A 20,687-nucleotide genomic window follows, 5' to 3' on the forward strand; every position below is an offset into this window, starting at 1 on the left:
CCCTCGGTAAAAAGCCTACAGCACCCGGTATTCCCAGGCGGTCTCCCATCCAAGTACTAACCGGGCCCGACCCTGCTTAGCTTCCGAGATCAGACGAGATCGGGCGTTCTCAGGGTGGTATGGCCGTAGGCACCCCCCTCTCCCGCCAGCAGCCCTCTCCACAAACGCCACACACGCTCAGCTCACGCACAACCCTGCAGACACCCACAACCCCGACGCAGGGCGCCCGCAACCGACCCCGCACACCCGACACACAACCAACACCCAACGCAACACACGCAACTACCCCCAGCACGCACCTGCCCCGCACCGCGCCCATGCAGACCGCGACAACAAACACCTACCCTGCTCGCACACCGCCCTACAGCCCTCCCCGCTCACCGGCCAGGGCAGCAGCAGGCAATCCCCGCGCACACCTGAACCACCAGCACCACGCGCGCAACAACGCCTGCACCTACCGGCCGCAACGCAACGGCCCCCCGCTACCTAACGGCAGCCCTCGCAACAGGCGGCTGCCACGCTCGCTCCCACGCCACGCTTCGGCCCTCCGCAACGAGGCTGCGGGGCAGCAGGCCGCCACCGCGCCCGCCCGCCCCACCAGCCTGACCCGCGCAAGCAGCACCAGCTCACGCGCAAGGCCCCCAAGCCTCCGCAACGCCCCTGCCGCAAAAGGGGGGGGGCTTCCCGCAGGCGCCCCTCGGTAAAAAGCCTACAGCACCCGGTATTCCCAGGCGGTCTCCCATCCAAGTACTAACCGGGCCCGACCCTGCTTAGCTTCCGAGATCAGACGAGATCGGGCGTTCTCAGGGTGGTATGGCCGTAGGCACCCCCTCTCCCGCCAGCAGCCCCCTCCACAAACGCCACACACGCTCACGCACAACCCTGCAGACACCCACAACCCCGACGCAGGGCGCCCGCAACCGACCCCGCACACCCGACACACAACCAACACCCAACGCAACACACGCAACTACCCCCAGCACGCACCTGCCCCGCACCGCGCCCATGCAGACCGCGACAACAAACACCTACCCTGCTCGCACACCGCCCTACAGCCCTCCTCGCTCACCGGCCAGGGCAGCAGCAGGCAATCCCCGCGCACACCTGAACCACCAGCACCACGCGCGCAACAACGCCTGCACCTACCGGCCGCAACGCAACGGCCCCCCGCTACCTAACGGCAGCCCTCGCAACAGGCGGCTGCCACGCTCGCTCCCACGCCACGCTTCGGCCCTCTGCAACGAGGCTGCGGGGCAGCAGGCCGCCACCGCGCCCGCCCGCCCCACCAGCCTGACCCGCGCAAGCAGCACCAGCTCACACGCAAGGCCCCCAAGCCTCCGCAACGCCCCTGCCGCAAAAGGGGGGGGGCTTCCCGCAGGCGCCCCTCGGTAAAAAGCCTACAGCACCCGGTATTCCCAGGCGGTCTCCCATCCAAGTACTAACCGGGCCCGACCCTGCTTAGCTTCCGAGATCAGACGAGATCGGGCGTTCTCAGGGTGGTATGGCCGTAGGCACCCCCTCTCCCGCCAGCAGCCCCCTCCACAAACGCCACACACGCTCACGCACAACCCTGCAGACACCCACAACCCCGACGCAGGGCGCCCGCAACCGACCCCGCACACCCGACACACAACCAACACCCAACGCAACACACGCAACTACCCCCAGCACGCACCTGCCCCGCACCGCGCCCATGCAGACCGCGACAACAAACACCTACCCTGCTCGCACACCGCCCTACAGCCCTCCTCGCTCACCGGCCAGGGCAGCAGCAGGCAATCCCCGCGCACACCTGAACCACCAGCACCACGCGCGCAACAACGCCTGCACCTACCGGCCGCAACGCAACGGCCCCCCGCTACCTAACGGCAGCCCTCGCAACAGGCGGCTGCCACGCTCGCTCCCACGCCACGCTTCGGCCCTCCGCAACGAGGCTGCGGGGCAGCAGGCCGCCACCGCGCCCGCCCGCCCCACCAGCCTGACCCGCGCAAGCAGCACCAGCTCACGCGCAAGGCCCCCAAGCCTCCGCAACGCCCCTGCCGCAAAAGGGGGGGGGCTTCCCGCAGGCGCCCCTCGGTAAAAAGCCTACAGCACCCGGTATTCCCAGGCGGTCTCCCATCCAAGTACTAACGGGGCCCGACCCTGCTTAGCTTCCGAGATCAGACGAGATCGGGCGTTCTCAGGGTGGTATGGCCGTAGGCACCCCTTCTCCCGCCAGCAGCCCTCTCCACAAACCTGCCACATGCTCATGTACGACGCTGTAGCCATCCCCAAAGAAACATAAAGACTACCACAGTCCCTGGAACCCACACACTGAATGAACAGCAATCCTGGCAGAGGAGAACCACAGCACTACAATAGAGGGAGACGTACGCATTCATATCTCAAAGGACATTCTCCCTGCCCCAATAACAGACCTGGACAGCATCCCCCACCTCGCCCTCTCAGCCCAGTACAGCTCCAATGACTCACATACTGAAGTAACAGGCAACCCTGTCACATGTCAACCCCGGTTTACCAGAACCCTACCACAACAAAGCATAGCTACTCATAAATCAACAGCCTATATAAGAGCCCCCTGACCCAGTAACATCTCTGACTGACATGCTTCCAACTTGTGCCATAGTTCTTGACCAGGTTCAGTGCCTATAACATTTCCTAGTAGTACACTTTTCCCAGTAGCCGTACACAGTTATCATGATCAACAAGAACAGGTCTTCATATCGATAGTCCTTTTTCTTTTTCCGTCTTCCTTTTCCTGATGGTATTTTGCAGTTGTCTGTTGCTTTCTTCATTTTATTTCCCGGCTGTCATACCCCAGATGTTTACCTCCAGCAGATGGCACCCTTGCTGTGCTCTTGGTGTCTTCCCCTTAGCTTTGCTCAGGTCTGGGACACCCTGCTGCTGCACAAGGGCCTCTGGGCTCCTGAGTCTCAAGGGTGGTGGGTGGCCCTGCAGCAGCTCCCTGCTCTCCTCTCCACACCGCTTGGGTGAAGGGAGCCAGTCTGTTCCATGGATGTGGCACTGAGGGCAGTGTAGGCACAGCACATGCCACCCCTTTCGCTCAGCAGCTTTTTTTTCCAGGCAGTCCTGGTGTGATACACCTGCCACGGCCTTCCCATGCCACACGCTGTGGTGACCATGCAGCCACCCCGACCCTCACTAGGGCAGCCGCTAGAAGGCCGAGTCGCTGCAGATGGCCTCAGCAGTCATTTTCTGAGGAGGCTGCATGGGAATGAGCTTGCCCAAGAGCGTCAATTGTAGGTCATGACATTATGGTAGGGTCAGAGAGCTGCTTACCACCTGCCTGGAGGTGTGAAACAGCCACGGAACAGCTACTGGGACAGGTTCTCCGCTATGCACAAGCTTGGGCAAGTGGGAGCCACAAGCAGGCGGAGTGTCGGAGCCAGTGCTTTCCTCTCCCCCTCCTCCCCGGTGGGTAAATCCCATCAACAGCCACCCTAAGGCGCCCCACACCGGCCCTAATCCCACCCTGCCTGGCACCATCAGCCTCCTACCAGCCGGGCTGGGGGGTCCCGGGGGGAACCCGGCAGAGCCCGGGGACAGCAGGAGTGGCAGTGGCGCTGGCCCGGGAGGGGCGGCGGGGTGGTGGGAAGGGGCCGCCAGCCTCCCGTGCTCTCTGGAGGAGGAGGGGGAGCCCAGGCTGCGCCGAGCTTTGTCCCGGGTTAATTTTAGCCCAAGGAGATAAGAAAGAGGAGGCGTAGAGCAGAGCTTAAGGGGTCCCTGCGCCCCGGCGCGGGGCAGGCCTGGTCTCCGCCGTCCCTGCAGGCGTGGGGCAGGCCGTGGGGTGCCAGGGGGGCCTAGCTGCTCTTCCCGGCCACGGGGGTCCCGGCGGGGCTGGGGGCTCGGCTCAGCCCACGCAGCGGCTGTGGGGTATACACGGGCTGTGCGCCCCGGGGCCGGCACAGCGCCCTGCCGTGGGGTGCGGGGGCTGCCCGCGGGGGACCCTGCCCGCGGGGGCGTGCGCCCGAGTGTGGCGGGGGTTTCCCGTTTTGGACAGTGGGTACCTACCGGGGGTTGGTAACCTATGCGGGTGTACCGGAGCGGGGTGTGTGTGTGATTCCTGCGTGGGAGAGTGTGCGCGTGAGGGGGTCAGCCTGCGGGGGTACACCCGGCTGCGGGGGTACGGGGGGGGGGGGTACGGGGTGCAGGACCCACCACGGCCCCACGGTGCCGCCGCGCCTCCTTAAGCGCCGGCCCCATCCCGGCCTCGTCCCGCCCCGCCCCGCCCCGCTCCCTCTAAGTGAGGGAATAAAGTTGCGGGCCGGGGCAGGCGGGCCCGGCCGGAGCGGAGCGGCAGTGCGCGGCCGGCCATGGCCTCGGAGGAGCTGGCGCAGAAGCTGCAGCGGCGGCTGCAGCTGGAGGAGAGCGGGGCAGCGGCGGCGGGCGAGGCGGTGGCGGCCAAGGGCGAGGCGGGAGCCGGGGACGAGGCGGAGCGGAGCTGCCTGACGGCCAGCGCGGGCGCGGAGCTGAGCGCCAAGCTCTGCCGGCGGCAGGACATCAACGAGGGGGCGGCGCAGCCCCGGCGGGCCGCCGTCTTCAACCCCTACACCGAGTTCAAGGAGTTCAGCCGCCGGCAGATCAAGGACATGGAGCGCATGTTCCGCCTGTGAGTGGGGCGAGGGGCGCCGGGGGGGGGCGCCTGCCCGGCCCGGGGCTCTGCCTGCCGTTCCCCCGCAGACCCTCCCTGCGCCTTTCCTCGGGGCGCATCTGGCGAGGGGCTGCCCGCGCTTGGCGCGATCTTCGCATTTCTCCGCGGTTTTGCGGTCGGGCTGGAGGAGGCTGCGGCGGGGGGGTCCCCTGTGGCAAAACCCCCAGATTGTCCCTGTGCTGTGGGGGGTTCGGGGTTCGCCGGGGACCCGCGGCCGGAGCTCAGCCCCGCGCTTAGCGGCCGCTCTGGCGCTGCCTCCCGGGTTTGGGACGGTGGCACCCGGGAGATGTGGCTTTGGGGGACACGCTGGGTGGGACGGGGGGCTGGGAGGGTACAGGCGCTGCTGCCCCATGCCCAGGGGCACCTGGTGGGTCTGTGTCGTGGGGCCTCGCAGCGATGCTGCACACCTGCCTTCCACAACTGAGACCCCGGCAGCTCTGCCCAGCAGTGCTGTAGCTCCTTGCACGGTCCCGTTTGCTAGGCTCGGTGCTCCCTCCCGTGCACTCAAACAAAGCTCGAGCACAGCTTGCTCTTGGTTTCCCTTTCTGGAGGGCTGCGCTGGGGGTCTCCTCCCGGCAGGAGGGTTTATATTGAAGTCAAGCTGCTGGTGGCAACACGGGGAGCTGCTACTGTAAGCAGAAAGGCTTGGTCCTTCCCGGGGCCATGATCCTGCCCTTATCTCTCCTCTGCAAACCCCATCCTACCTCCTGCAGTTGGGCTGTGCCTAAGTAGCTTTCACTCTCCGTACTAAGGTTTCCCCCCAGCACCACAAGCCGCTGTGCCCCTGGGGACCCCGTTCTCCTGGCCCCAAGGAGAGAGGGCAGGCAGGCAGGGCTACCGGACTGGGGATCAGCTGCTGCCAGGCATGAGGATGCAGTACCACAGAGTAGCTACGTGGGCTGTCACAGCAGGGTGCAAAGACCTACTTTAGCTTACAGAGGTGACCGCAGCAGGCTTTGTAACTTGTTAGGTTCTTGTCCTGCTACCTGAAAGCTGCCTTGGGCACCCTGGAGGCTGGGTTTATTGCAAGGAGACCAAGACCCTGGTTGAACACTCCTAGCTCCTGTAGTTGTGGTGTGTTGCTGGCCCTTGCCAGGGCTGTTGCTGCGGGATACTAGGCAACAGGCTTTTGTGAGCTCAGGTCTGGAGCTCTTTGTTGCACAGGCAGCATCGTGTCAGCAGCTGGGCGCGGGAAGGGAGGTGGTCCAGTTGAAACTGCTGCTCTGCTCGATCCTGCTCCCATCTTGACAATGGTTGAAGGGGATCTCACTCTGCAGAGGGCTGAGACGTGGTGCTGTAAGGGCAGGAGGACAAATAATGCAGGCAGCTGCAGTGCCCAAAAGCCCCAGGCGAGAGCCTGGAGCCGGCAGTGGTACTGCCTCAATAGCGATAAGGTAAGGAACAGCAGTGGTTTGGGAAATAAAAAGTGGAAGAGCTGAATTGCGGCCGAATTTTTCAACAATGAGCTCATTAAACGCTGGCCTTGTAAGTGGGGAAACCTAGGCTTTGCAGTTGAATGCTAATCAGCTGGTCAATGTAGCTGGAAAACATTGCTTGCCCTGTGAGGACTATCGCAGCTGAGCACTGGCCAGTCATGCCAGAAGGGGAAGAAGCTGGGCTGTGTGCTCCCCTGTGCTTCCCGGGCAGGCGGATGGAAAACCCCAACCTGGTTTTCACTCTGTCACAGGCACCTGGCCTTTGCAGTGGCAGAGGATCTGGTCTTTGCTCCATCTGCTGCGTGCAACCCACTTCAAGTAGTGGCTGACACCACGTGCTCCATGAGGAGAGGAAATGTTGCCCTTAATTCCTGTCAGTCAGAGCTTGAGTTAATGTGATTAAGGCTTTTATTCTCTGTGTGGCTTATTGGTCCTGGCCACCATGAACCAGGGTCTTTCGTACTAACAGTGAAAAATAAGCCTTTGACAGACAGGTATGTATCTTCATTGCCATGGGGTGCCAAGTTTCCACTATGACACTTGGTATTCAGAAGTGTTTCTTACCAGTTTAGTGGAACTTGTAAATCTGTAATTCAGACTAAACTTGAGCCTGTGGGACCCAGGCAAGGTGTGGGCTGGGTCAAGGTGCTCCAGTCAGGAAGAGGGAGTTGCTGGTGACAGCAGCTGCTCTGGCATCTGTCAGCGTATCCCATGGTGCGGCTGGTGGCTGTGACTGCCCTGTGCCAGGGTGGAAGCAAAAGGCTTGTCTGAACATGGGACTTACTGAAATCCAGTGCTCCATCCAGGTGCTGTGTGCTGCTGTCTGTGCCGGGAGCATCCTTCCAAAGCAGAAATGATGCTCCCTGCTCCTGCTGCCATGGTTGGGTGGGCTCACTTTTCCCTGTCTTGTCCAAGTCTCTTGGCAGCATCCCCCCATTTCAATCCCGTTCCCCCAGAGATGGGTGTGAGTATCTGCTGTAGGTGCTGGGGCTGTGCAGGAGCACGTGGGGGCTGCTGGGTGCAGGCAGCTCTTGGGGCAGGGTTTTTTTTTGGCAGAGGGACCAGGAAGTCTGCAGCTCAGGCTAATTATAATGTGACCTAATTAGCTGCCTATTCTGACAGTATGTGAGGACTGTGGTAACCATGATAACCTCCCTTCCCCAAGTCTTGCAAGTGAACCCTCAGGAGCTCTGGAATCTCACAGCTCCCATTGGTGCCATCTTGTCCAGGGAAATGGTAGAGGAGGGTGTGAAAGCCAGGCTGTGAGGCTGTGCCTGGCAGGAGTGACCTTTTCCAAGGGATGTAGGGGGGAAGAAAACAGCCACTGGCTTCATCTGTAGGGTGCGAGGGAGTGGAGAAATTCCAGCCTTGCTATTACATTTGTATTTAGGGAATTTCATATGCTGCCCACATGTTTCACAAGTGCTTTGTGCCTGGCCAGTGGGAGAGGCTGTGATGTCCCCTTGCCCTCCTGGAGCCACTTGGGAGCCCCTTGCCAGATGCCCCTGTACAAAGGGACGTTCTGATGTGCTGCAGCAGACCTATTCAATCCAGGACTGCTGTGCTCCCAGTATGACTGGCTGCCTCTAGAGTCCCAGCAGTCAGGGAAGTCACACCCGTGGGGACTTGGCCACCCAGCCTTGGCACTGCTGGTTTCAGTGCCTTGGGGTCTTGCCCAGCATCACAGAAGAGATCCTCCTGGAGGAGACTTTCATCTCGCCTTCATGTTCCTCCAAGAGCAGGAAAGCTTCTGCTACCCAGGTTGGGGAGGATGGAGCTGCACATGGCTGAGGAGCCTGTTCCTGTCCCCGGCCTGGTATGGAGGAGTTGTTTCCAAAGCTCTCTGCAATAGAACAGAATAATTTCAGTTGGAAGTGGCCTACAACCTGTCTAGTCCAACTGCCTCACCACTTCAGGGCTGACCCAAAACTCAAAGCATGTTTAGTGCATTGTCCAAATGCTTCTTAAATGCTAACAGGCATGGGGCATCCACCACCTCTCCAGGAAGCCTGTTCCAGTGTCTGACCACCTTCTCAGTAAAGAAATGCATTCTCATGTCCCGTTTGATCCTCCCCTGGGGCAGCTTTGAGCCCTTGCCATGGGTCCTGTCACTGGATACCAGGGAGATCAGCACCCTTCTCTGTGTAAGGTGCAATGCAATGCTCAGAGGGAGTAAAGTACTAAGAAAGGGTTTTGAAATATTTAAGAGGAGATTATTACTACTTCAACACCATTACTCTGACGGCTTTATTTCAAAGCCTATATTAGGCCGTTGCAGCATGCAGGAACTGCAGATCAAAGCACATGTGCCCACAGTGTATGGAGCAAGCTCAGGTACAGCAAATGCATACAGGGAGGGCAGGTTTTCTTTCCAGCCTTTCTGAAGAAGCATGAATGTTTAGAAACCACTCTTTGATCCTTCAGGATTTGGGATTTCTCATTCAGCTGTCCTTTTTTGTTTCCTTGGGGTTTTTCGTGCAGCTGGGAGGTGACTGCAGAGTCAGTATGGGTGATGCAGTCCTTGGCATCTCCTTTGTCTTCCCTTCCTGATCCCTCTTCTGCGGTGTAACCCACTAGCTACACTGCATAACACCAGTATAATGATTGCACTTGGGCAGTAATTGTGTGTCACACACTTCTTGCTCTTAAGCAAGTCTATTTGGCAAGTATTCCCTCCATCCCCCCTGGTTTCTGCTCCCACTTTCCTCCCCCAGTGCTTCGGCAGCCAGGCACGCTCTGCAGCCTGGGTGGAAGCAAGCCAGCGTGGGAATCTGGGCGCATCCTTGTTGCAGCAGATTTTGGCAGCCGCTGCCTGTGTCTTATCTGCTGCCAGGAACGCTGTTGCGGCGGCGCTGTGAAGCCTTATCTCAACGGCCGAGGTGCCTGTAGCTGCCTGCGGCATCCCAGCCGTCACAGGTGGGGACTCACCATGGCACCGACTTGCTGCTGGAGTTGCCTGCCTGCCTGTGATGTGAGATGTCTTTGCCCGTTGACACGAGAACCCCTCTGTCCGTAATGCCTGTGCATTGCCGGGGTGAGGCTTGGCTTGCAGCCCAGAGAGCTTTGAGCCCGAAGGAAGCAAAGCTCCAGTGTCACAGCAGGACAGTGGGGCTGGGGGGGGGGTGCTGGCAAGGCACCCAAGTGCTGTGTACTCATGCTGTGCTACTCCTGGAGCACAGGATGGCTCCCTGGGACACTGGAATGTGTTCAGGGGACAAACTTGCCTTGGTGCCCTCCAGCTCTGCCTGTGAGGGTTGACCGGTGTCCATCACCAGTACAGGGCTGCTCTGCAGGCAGTGAAACAGGTGTGAGCAGTATTGGGGGCTGGCTGGAACCTTGGGCCCTGAAAGTGAGCTCCCAAAAAGCAGATGGGGCGGGTTTGGTAGAGGTGAGGTGTGCCAGGAGCATCAGCTGGCCAACAAAGTGCAGTCCATGTCATGACTAGTTGTGCGAGTGCCTGCGTCTGAGGGGGAGCGATGGGGAATGAATTGTGCCGTCTCTCATGCCCTATAAATACGCTTCTCCCTAAATAGTCTGCCTGCGCTGCTCCGCTGCTCGGTGGCAGCCGAGCGGCTGTACCCAGGTCCTAAAATACTTGGGCTGTTTTAGCAGGCAAGGGGGGTGGGGAGGGAATGCAGCAGTTTGCAGGGTGCCGCTGTTGCTCTGCAAGGGCTTCAGTGTCCCTCTGTCTGTCTGTCTCTAACTGCAAGGGACTGGTAACCTGATTTCAGGGTGCACCTCTGGGCCAGCTCTACCCCAGCCTGGTGTGCTTGACACCCATTGTGTGGCTGTACAGCCTGCCGCTCTGCCACTGAGGCCCGCTGCTGGCAAGACCCCATTTCTCACAATCCTGGCTTTGTGCTGCCTCACTGCAGGGATGACGAGAACTGAAGCTGTACCCCACGCTTAACCCTTTCGGGGCAGTGCATTTGCCCCGGGCTGAGTGCCAGGGCAGGCACTGAGGGCCCCTGTTTGCCTGTGGGTAGTGCCTGTACCAGAAGGGTGAGACTAGAACGGCAGCTGCAGGCTGGGTTTGTGCCCTCCTCCTGCCTTCATCTCTGTTACCCAGCGGTTCTGAGAGGGGCTGGGCAGTGGCCTGACCCCAGATGGGCAGCCCTTGGTGGGGACCTTGGTGTCACCGTGCTTCCACACCCAGCCAAAGGGCAGTGTGAGCTTTCTGGGGGAAAAAAAAAACCCTAACCCCAAGTGCCTCCCTGCCACTATATGCTTTGCTGCTTTATCTGATCAAAGGCACTGCCTCTCCAGCCACCTAACTCCAGAGGAATGGCTCCACACCCTTTCTCCCAAACTTAAAGGAAAAGCAAATTGACAATTAAATATTGCACTTACTATGCTTCTGTGAGGTCTTGAAAGTGTGTTTCTGAGCTGGGCTGGGTAACGTTGTGAATGTGTGCCTTAATTAACTGATGCCTTCCTTGCTGTGATGAACCCACTGCCTTTCCTCTGCATGACGTCTCAGGTCTGTGACCTGGTTTCTGGGCTGATGGAAGTTTCTTTCCTAGTTTTCCAGAAAACTGTCTGGCCTGGTGGGCTCCTGGGTTTGCTGGGTGCAGAGCATGCAGGCAGATTGGTATCTGGGGCTGTGTGCCAGCCTGGTGGTGATGCTTCTGTCGTTTTGGGTCTCTTGAGCCTGGGACACTTGGAAACAGAGACATAGAGAGTATAAAAGATGGCTGGAGAGGTGGTGGGACTCTGGAAAGCCATGGAGGTCACTCCAGTTTGGGGGAAAAGTACCCTGTGCCCATGCTTGTGAAGGCAGGGGCAGAGCTCTTGGCTGCAGCCCTGCCTTGTGCTGCCTACACCTGCGAGCAGCTCCAGGCCAGCAGCTTTGTTCGTGCCTTCCCCTGCCACAGCTTCCTCTGCGGCTGTGAGGTTTCTGAGCTGGAAAGGGCTTTCTTCCAGGGTAACCGCAACTGTGCAGGTCTCGATCTGGGATGGCTACAGCCTTCCTTTCTTTGGAAGAGAACTAACAGTCAATGAAAAATGATGGGTGGGAGGATTTGACAGGCTCCTGCCAATGGGAAAGCTTCAGCGCTGTGCCTAGGGCTTCTGTTCTGAATGGTTGAAAGGATTTAACTCTGGGGTTGAGATGGTGGCAAGGGGGCATCGGCAGGCTCTGCATCGGGGCTGAGCCCAGCTTGGCAGACCCTGCCCTGTTCTCCCATGCGAGCCCCCATCTCTGTATTGGACCCCGATGGCAGGACCAGGATGAGGGAGGGCTGCTGATGGGCTGTCTGATAGCAGAGCACCCATCCCTGTGGCCTTTGGACTTTGAAACCCAGTAATGGCCCTGGTGTGTGTGAAGCGCTGGTTGCTGGGTGGGCCGGATGCTTTACTCACACCTGCAGCAGATGTCAGGATGAATTGGTGCATGCTCCCAGGCTGAGCATGGCAGGTGGCTGCCTCCCCATCCCTAAAGCACTGTGCCCCTTGCACAGGTGCTCTCTCCTCCTGCAGAGTCCTTGCAGTCCTTTGTGCTCCATTAGGGGTGTGGTCCCACTCCAGCCTTGCTCTTAGAGGTGGGCACTGGTTTCCTCTGCCAGCCTGGCCCTGTGATCCATCCATGGCACCAGCTAGGATTGCTGTGTTCTGCCAGGACTACCTTTCTGCTTTGCCTGGGGACACTGGATAAACAGCTGCCCTGAAGCTGAGGTGCTTGTGTAGTACAAAACCATTTTGGAGAGGACAGATCTTAACAGCTAGAGGGGGTGTGTTTTGCCTGCAAAGATAGCTAGCTGCTTTCTGCTGGGAGGTTCTGGTTGGTCTCTGCTCCTTGTTACTCCACAAAAAGAGCAGAAGACCTGGCAGCAGCTGGCTCTGGCATGCCTTTGCCTCACTGCACTGGTATATGGTGTAAGCTGTACGTGAGCAACCTTTGTGGAGACACAAGTGGGTGAGATGGAAGTCCCACTGAGACAAGCTGAGTTCCTCTGTGCTCCTTCTGTGTGGGTGGTTTGGTCTGAGCTCTCCTGAGCACTTCTCTCTCTGAGACAGCTCTGAAAGCTGCCAGCTACTTCCTTGAGCTTAATATTATCTCAGCACTGGCCATGTCATGCAGCTTCCCCTCTCCTCTGAGCTTTGAACCACCCTGTGACTTTATCCATTTGCACGGTTCCTCTTCTGAGAAGATGGATATGGGGGACGATGGAGGCTGACCCCCTGCCCTTTGCACCCCACAGGTATGACTCAGGACGGGATGGGTACATTGACCTGATGGAGCTGAAGCTGATGATGGAAAAGCTGGGAGCCCCGCAGACACACCTGGGGCTGAAGAACATGATCAAGGAGGTGGATGAAGACTTTGACGGGAAGCTCAGCTTCCGTGAGGTGAGGGTGGCTGCAGGAGCAGAGGGGGATGTGGCTGTGGGGCAGAGGGAGGAGGCAGCCAGGCCCTGTGCTGTGTATGTAGTCCTGTCCCCTCTGTGTTTCTCCAGCTGCGGGTGCAGTGGAGAAGCAGGTGAGCTTCCCGATGCCATGGGGAGCTCAAGGTGCGGAGCGCTGTCAACACCCATCTTCACATGCCAGTAAATGTTACCTGATGCCAAAGCTCTTCAACCTCCCTGCTTGCTTTGGGAGCACATTTGAGCCCTGCTGTAGCTGCCTGGGAGTGCTGACAGAGCTCCCTGCCATAGCTGGAGGTGGCATGCCCCTTCAGTCACAAGGTTTTGTTGTTGGGCTCTTGTGGTACAGTGGTTCAGGCCTCATTTCAGGTGCAGGGCAGTGTCTTGACTTGGAGCAGCTGGTCTCATTGGGGCACAGGAGGCTTCCTTTTCCTGGTTGTATTGGGGCCCTCTGTGTCACACAGTGACCAGCCATGGCAAGCTTCATGAGGGGTGGTCACTTCCCTGCAGCAAGGAATAAACGTGGTGATGCAGCAGTTTGGTACTGCATGCTGGCTCAGCAGGGACACCCAGTGAACAGGTCTGTCTGCCACTGCTGTGCTGAGACCGCTTTGAGCAGCATGGGCAGGCCAGGAGTGGCTGCTGGATAGAGGAAGAGGGAATCTGAGCAGTGAGCTCAAGGGTACCCAACTCATCTCAGCAGGAAGGGGTAGCCCAGGTAAGAAACCCTCCTGTTGCATCATCTTGTTCTAGGTTTTGATTCCTGTGTCAGTCAGAAGTATGTGTTGCATGTGCCTTTCTGAATTGACAGCCCCTTAGGCAACAGGAGGGCCAGTGCTGCTCGTGTTCTGCACCGGTTGTGACAGCTGTGCTGCTGTCCTGCTTTCTCCTGGCCCAGGGGATAGCTGCAACGGGCTCCCAGCAGCTGGGCTCCCTTGTTTCTGCAGGGGCTGTGCTCTCACCATGCCTCCTCCAGGGTGGGGGTTTGGTTGTGGAGACAAGGTGCAGAGCTCTCCACAGCTCAGGACATAGAGTTCTTCGTTTTGGCAGTGCCAAGACCTTCGACAGCGCCTGAGGGAGGATGAACAGACAGGGCTCATGACCAGCTTGGGCCAGTTGGGGTGTGAGGAGTGGCTGGCAGCTCATAGAGCTGCTGCGCTATCTCTCAGTGCTGGCGTGTCACACCTCACACCATCTCCCAAGGGTTTTGTTGCATTTCTTTCACTGCAAGAGGGCAGCAATAGAAGACTGAGACCAAAGACTGTTGGGTTATGGGGCCCAGCAATTAGAGAGGGGGAAAGATTTGCAAATCTGGGAAGCGAGAGTCTGTCTGTTCACACCAGCAAAGCCCTAAGCTGGCAGATTCTTTGGGCAGGGAAGGACACGTGCTGGTCAGAGGTGAACTGGGGGGTAGCAAAGAATCCAGCAGAGCAGGAAGAGCGCCGTGCCCTTGGCCCCAGGACAGAATGGGATTGCCAAATTGCTGTGTGGGCTGGAGGAGCCCTCTGTCTCTCTGCATGCCTCCTGGGCCACCTTTCACCCTGGGTGAAGAGCTGGGGGCAGCCTCTGGGCTTGCTGCAGGAGCCCTCTTTGCATTTATCCTCAAGGCTCTGGAAGATGCTGTGGTGTCCTGGCATCAGTGGCATGGCACAAGTGGCGGAGCAGCTCCTCTTCTGTTGCCACCTGTTTGGAGCACAGCCGCCTGTCAGCTGGCATGGGCTGCCTGTGCTGCCAGCCCTTGGCATGTGGCATGCAGCAGCTGGTGCTGTTGTAGCTTCTTGCCAGATGCAAAACAATGGTCAAGCAAATGCAAGCTTGAGTGGCACATGGGTTGGAATGAGGGAGCATCATTGGCAGAGGTCTGGGGACAAATTACATAGCAGCTTTGGCATGTACCCAAAGCTTCCTGTGGTAGAGAGGAGCAGGATGCTTCTTGCCTCGTTGCAGATGCCCTGTGTCCAGCTGCTGTGTTTGGACAGAGGACTGGCAGGGAGGTAGGTTTCCTGGTGGGTGAGGAGGCCTGAACCAGGCCGTAGCCATGTCCCACTCTGCTTCCTGTTGGTGGTGACAAAGAACTATATAGAGGGTGAAGAAGCTGACTCGGGGCACTGACAACACAAGGAGAAATGCTGGTTTAAATGAGTATCCAAACTCAGCAGAGTGTAGCTTGAGCACTGGAGGGCTATTGCCTGTCTCTCCAGAGTCCTGATGTACCTGCCTGGCCAGACAATTGGTAAGGACCTCTTTCACTTGCAGCAGGTCACCTTTTGCTGCTACTTTAAGTAGTGTCTTGTCCTCCCATCCCAGGTAGACTGTTGCCAGGATAGCAGGCTTGTAATGGCTCTGACTTGCTGCTGCTGAACTGCTGGCCCTGTTAGGAAAGCTGCCTTCAACCGTTGACCTTTGAAGTGTCCATCAATACATCAACAATTAACTGCACTAGACTCTGTGACTCGAGCAAAGAAATTTAGGCTTAAAACTATTAGGTACTGTGTATGTGGGGGGAAAAACACCTTTGACTGTCTGCTTCCGTCATTACCACAGGAAACCAGAGTTAATTGCTATAATAGTAATGTGTAATTATAGCTGCTGTCTAGAACCTGCAAAAATCCACCCACTGTCCCCTGCACCCACACCAGCTTAAATGCTGACCCACATCACGTGTTTGCTAGCAGAGTTGGTGCAAACCACAGCCTTGGGTTGCACTGCTTTTTTGGCAAGCTGTTTGCAAGGCTGCTGCTGGTGGTCAATCCTCTACCTTTCCTCACATCCCAGAGGCCAGCATGGTGCCTGGTGGGGCTGCATAACTGCAGCACTGCTCTGAGACCTGGCACTGTGGGACAGATCTTGGATCATGAAAGATGTGAGAGCAGATACACCTCTTATCTCTTTTAAGGTTAGTGGAATGGAAAGGATGTGTCATGTTGCCCTCCTTGAAAGCACTGCTTTTAAAGGTACCACCATTATTCACTTTTGCTTCTTTGTTGATAGTTTTTTGAGGCTTAGCTGCATGTGATGTGTCCGGGGCCCAGCAAGGGTGTGAGACAGGCTAGGAATGGCATCTGAATGCAGATTGCTGCTGTTTGCTAGTTAGTAAGGACCGATGCCTTGAGGGCAAATAACTGGCGAGGCCAGCTGCAGGCTGTGTGCTGACTTGAGGAAGGACTGCTCCTGAGCTCCTGTGGAAACCAGCATGATGCCCCTAGTCTGCCTAGCTGGGTCCTTGGGGCTGACATTATGCAGTGTCTGCTCCAGCTGGTGACTCAGTCTCTGGTTTCTTTTAGCTCAGCCCACCCTTTGTGGCCACAGCAGTCTGTATTCCACTGGAGGACTGCTGCCCCATCCCCTAGTTTCAGCATGATTCATGTGCACTTGTACTCTGACTGGGTGTTTCCAGTCCCTCCCCAGGCAACAGCTGTACCAGACCTCAGGATTGTGCTACCTCCGCTGCCCTTTTCCGATGCCAGGAAGTGGGACTTGCCGGGTGGAGCAGAAACTGTAAGGAGGAACCATGACTAATGCCAGCCTGGCTGCCAGTCCTCTGCCTGGAGGTGGAGGAGGAGAGGAACTAGCCTGAGCCCAGTGGATCTGAGCAGAGGGAGAGGATGTCTTGGGGACTATTTGGTTCCTTTCTGAGCAGGATGTTCTGCCCGTTCAGTAGAGCATCATTTAATTTCTTACATGTGTTTGGAGGGGGAAAAGTTCCCTCCCCAAGCACAGCTTGCTTTGTGGCTGCTCTGTGCTGAGCGCACACGGGGTACAAGGCTGTTGCATGAAGCAATGCCGGGTGACGCTGCCTCTGCGAGAGGGCAGCCAGCGCTGCTGTCATCTCCACACCCTTCCCCATGGGAGGCCTTCCCAAACGCTTGCATTTCCACCAGCTTCTGGCAGGAACTTGAAGCAGTCGAGCGCTTTAGGGGCTGGCTCTGCATGGATGCTGGGACTCTGCTGCCCTCCTCCGGGACAACTTGGGCTCTTCGGAGGAAGAAGCAGTCTCAAGCCTGGGAGCCTGAAGAGCACAGCGCTAGAGATACTTGATGTTCCTGTGCAAATGGATTTCAGGCCCACCCTACATGGTATGCGCAGCCCTGTGCCCTGAAGTGATGCAGTGGCACAGCTTTGTTGCTTTTGCTCCTTTTGTATTCAGGTGACTTGTCCCTGTCTCTGTTCTTTCTGTGCTGTTCCAAGCACTGAGACAGCTCCTGGAGCGGCCAAGAAGAGCAGGGAGTTATGGGACCTCTCAAATCCACATAGAGCATCCACATCTTAAACTGGAGTTTGGTTCGCAGGTGGAAGGTGATGCAGAGGTCTTTATTTTTAAGTGGCAGATTGTGTCCCTTCTGTAAAAAGAAGAAAAGTCTGTTTTCCTGGAGCGTAATACATCTCTTTCTGTTTGTTTCTCTTTGCAATTCATTTGCCAATACGCGCTTTGCTGTAGTGAGTCTGGATTAGTTAAATGTCTATGGTCCAGTGCAGGACAAAGGTTTCAAAACAAGCAGCTCTGTGGACACTTGTTCAGCCACTCTATCACAAAGGCATGTACACACCTGGGCTGCTGCTTTCTCTAACTGGAGTGCACTAGTGTCTTGGTTCAGGTGTGAGCTAGGGTCTCTTTGCCCTGCTTTCATTGTCATGGGATGTGATGTGAGTCCCCAGGACACTGGGGAAGCTGGTGGGGAGCTTATAATACACCATTAGGGTGTGGGGACATAAAGAGGTATATCTGAGCCCACCATACAGTTGTACTAGGCAGGTGGAGAGGTGGCCTCCTTCTGCTGGCCATGGAGCAGCCCAGGCTTAGTAGGAGCTATGCTTTACCAGTGGTCTGCTCTGTAGGAAACCCCCTTTCCTATGAGATTCTGACCTCTTTTAGTCTAACAGGGCTGTATACTGGAGCCAGGGCACCGGAACATAAGTTCCGTGGTATCACTTCATTTATATAGACATGGTTTCTTTTGCTCAGAAATGTAAGTTCCAGCCCCCTCCAGGTGAGTGTCTGTGCTGTTTTTATTTTATGTTTTTCGAGGCTCAGTGAAGAACTTGAATGTTTCCTCTCTTGTCTTGCTAGTTTCTGCTGATTTTCCATAAAGCTGCAGCTGGGGAACTTGAGGAGGACAGTGGCCTGTTGACTCTTGCGAAGCTCTCGGAGATAGATGTGTCCATTGAGGGAGTCAAAGGAGCCAAGAACTTCTTTGAAGCTAAGGTATGGTGTGGCACAGACACATGAAAAGCTCTGCACACAGGCCTTAATTGCCACAGAGAAACAACCCTGCTTGCTTTTCAACAGAAGATAATGCCAGATTTCTCTGTAGCTAAAAGGATGTATATTTCATGCCCCTCAGCCATAGCTTTTCCCTTCAAACTTTGTTGGACTCCAGCTACAGCCTTCATCTACAGGTCAGTCTATACTAGAACAGTTTAATTTACCATCTCTACTCTGAGCCTTACCCTGCTAGAGCTGACTGGCTGATCTGTGTCCCTGTGGCTGGGAGTCCCATGGGACTAGCTGGCTGACCGCTTTTAAAGACAAAAATGTCCTGGAAACTAATGCAATAGGGACAGAGTTTCCCATTTTGCAAAACCTCCCTGAACCAGAACACTTAGAGTTCAGTGGTGAATAGAGTGTTTTGGAGTATAGGATTTCAGACATCTCTTTCTTGAGCAGCTCTCTGTAACCTTTGGAATCAGAATTGTTCTGCAGGGTCCTGGGGTTGGCAGAAAGAGCGTTTCACCATTCGGAGCTGACAAAGCACCCTTTTTGAAAGCTCTCTTGGAGAGAAAATAATCCTGCTTGTTTATATAAGAAGTTTTTTCCCAAGAGCATAACACGGCTATTGCACAGCAGATGTACTGAGATGAAAGCTGGAAAAATAGCCAGCAAATAAACAATGTCTCTTTGATCTGCAGATTATCCGTGGTATAGTATGATGTTCTCGGATCTGGCTGTGATTCAGAACTGTTTTTTGCAGTAGTTTCTCCCACTGTATACTCACAACTTATGCTATGCTGCCTGCTTACAGAAAGAATGTATGTGACCTGGTACTGATGGCATTGTTTTGGTCACTTGTTAGTGACTTATTAGTAAATGACCTTTCTTTTGTTGATGTTAAAGTCAAGCAAGCTAACAGGTATTGGGTGTAAATAACCAAGCACTGCAGTGTAATTAATACTTAAACCATCCTGACAGAGCTTCCCAGCAAGCACTGTGAGGTGTAGCAAGCAGTTCTGTGTTGCTCATCTGGGAGTAGTTCAGGCTCTGGCTCTCCCTCTGATGCAAGGCTTGACACTTATTTTCTCTCTCACAAAGGTTCAAGCTCTCTCTTCAGCCAGTAAGTTTGAAGCAGAGATAAAAGCTGAGCAGGATGAGCGAAAGCGGGAAGAGGAGGAAAGGAAACACCGTCGAGCAGCTTTCAGGGAGTTAAAGTCTGCATTTACCCAGTAACCAACCAGCCAATATACACTCCAAGATTGCACATGACTTGGTACGTTTCCCAGATCAGGGCTTTACCTGGAGAGAACTGCCTGGATCCTGCCTAAAACTTGTTACAGCTTTGCTAGCCTTCCTCTCCTGAAGATCCTCCTGAGTTTCTAAGGGCACAACTCTTGCATTTACTATGCATTCATAATGATGTGGATCATAAGAGCTGTGTATGTGCTGTTTGCTCTGGACTGTCAGGAGCACATCACCCTGAAGCAGAAACAGCAGGTAGCAAATCATGGGTGAGCACTGTCAAGTGTCATGTTCACCTACTTCATTCTTTCCTTCTTTTCTATACATTCTTTTTCTCTTAACCCCATATTAATTCATTACTTGCTTACAGGCAAGTAGTGATGTCTTGTGTAAATCAGGATGTACAAAGTACACCTTGACTTCCTGTATGTTTATACTGCTGTTTGGTGTTGTCATGCATCTTTGGTTATCCCTTTTCCTCTTCTTCAAAGCCCTGTGCCACAGGCACTGTAAGAACACTGTGAAGAGAGAAAGATAGTTACTAGGGACATGGATCAAATTAATTACAATTTCCTGTAGCATTTTCTGCCATCCAGCATATTGGAGAGTCTTTCAGTTTTTCTTCTCTGAAGTGCCATAGTAACAAACCTTTCAATAAAAGGCGAGATTTCCTAAGACTTTGAAGGTAGGAAGCTGACTCTCTTAAATGAGAAATAGAAAACTGAATTGTTTGACCATGTGTTGTCTTTCACATTCCATCACATTTAGTCTACAGTATTGTTTCACTGTATTTTCCAGCCTTAGCAGCTGTATCTGTTTTTAAGGGGTATTGCCAGCTGGACAATGCAATTGGATGGCACACTGGGGTTTTCTATTTGGAAATTTGCTTATATCCTGAATCACGAAGGTGACATTGTTTGATTTTTGTTAGAGCCATGACAGATAATACCAGCCCAGCATACTGAGCAGTCCCTGCTCAAGAAGGGAAGAGCTGCGAGGTGACCACTGAATTCAGCTGAACTGAATTCAGAGAGCTTGCATTATATTATTAGCCATTTTCTTCTGCAAACACAGGAAACTTGCCCACAAATGTTAAAATGTCCACTGCTTGTCTGCGTATGTATGCTGTAGGTCATGGCAGGGGAGCGGTGTTCCCTCAGAGACCTCTCTTGAAACATGGATCTGCTCAAATTCTGCCTCTGCCATTGCCCCAGTTTGTGCATATTTTTTTTTCCTTCCAGAAAGAAACTTGCCAGCTGTCTTTTCACTTTTCTGTTTTGCTTCTTAAACTGTGAGCACTAAACTGTGAGTGTGGAATAATAAATAGAAAAACCTCTACTCTAATGTCAGGTGAAAGAATTGCTAAACAATTAAACTGTGTATATATACCTTCACAGATTATATTTTATAAATCACGCTTTTTTAGCTAAATATTTATAATTAAATGTTTTTATACTTTACAACAAAGCAGATAATTTCATCTTCAGTTATTTCTCCTGTTGCTGAAATGTACAAATAAAGCATTATCTCCAGTCTTACCTGTGGTTTATTTTAGGTCCCTGAGTTTGTTCACAAACAGTACTGATCCCCAAAGCTCTGCATCATGACTTGGATGAGGGAAGTGTTCAGTCCCTTCTTGATAGCACTTCCCCTTCTGTACAGCAGTTCTGGTGTAAAAAGCCCTGATGTTAGCAGTTCCTCAGAAAGGGACGTGGCTGTGCAAATATTTGAAACGCTGTCCACTGCTAAATGTTGACATCTGAAGG

At 55.1% G+C, this 20,687-nt stretch overlaps 1 protein-coding gene and 4 non-coding genes across 5 annotated transcripts; 1 reads left to right on the top strand and 4 right to left on the bottom strand.

Moving 5' to 3' along the window:
• Positions 1–12: 12 nt before the first annotated feature.
• LOC129737159 (5S ribosomal RNA) lies at positions 13–131 on the bottom strand. Its single transcript, XR_008734612.1, has one exon. It is a non-coding gene; the product is annotated as a 5S ribosomal RNA (ribosomal RNA).
• A 575-nt stretch (positions 132–706) lies between these two features.
• LOC129737160 (5S ribosomal RNA) lies at positions 707–825 on the bottom strand. Its single transcript, XR_008734613.1, has one exon. It is a non-coding gene; the product is annotated as a 5S ribosomal RNA (ribosomal RNA).
• A 569-nt stretch (positions 826–1,394) lies between these two features.
• Positions 1,395–1,513, bottom strand: LOC129737097 (5S ribosomal RNA). Its single transcript, XR_008734550.1, has one exon. It is a non-coding gene; the product is annotated as a 5S ribosomal RNA (ribosomal RNA).
• A 569-nt stretch (positions 1,514–2,082) lies between these two features.
• Positions 2,083–2,201, bottom strand: LOC129737105 (5S ribosomal RNA). The gene has a single exon (XR_008734558.1). It is a non-coding gene; the product is annotated as a 5S ribosomal RNA (ribosomal RNA).
• A 2,054-nt stretch (positions 2,202–4,255) lies between these two features.
• On the top strand, positions 4,256–20,453 carry EFHD1 (EF-hand domain family member D1). Its single transcript, XM_055723741.1, has 4 exons — positions 4,256–4,630; positions 12,309–12,456; positions 17,539–17,673; positions 18,778–20,453. Exons 1-4 carry the CDS (start codon positions 4,335–4,337, stop codon positions 18,910–18,912), a joined length of 714 nt encoding a protein of 237 aa, XP_055579716.1. The 5' UTR covers positions 4,256–4,334; the 3' UTR covers positions 18,913–20,453.
• Positions 20,454–20,687: the final 234 nt, after the last annotated feature.

Source organism: Falco cherrug, chromosome 11 (assembly GCF_023634085.1).
Source record: "Falco cherrug isolate bFalChe1 chromosome 11, bFalChe1.pri, whole genome shotgun sequence".
NCBI lineage: Eukaryota > Metazoa > Chordata > Aves > Falconiformes > Falconidae > Falco > Falco cherrug.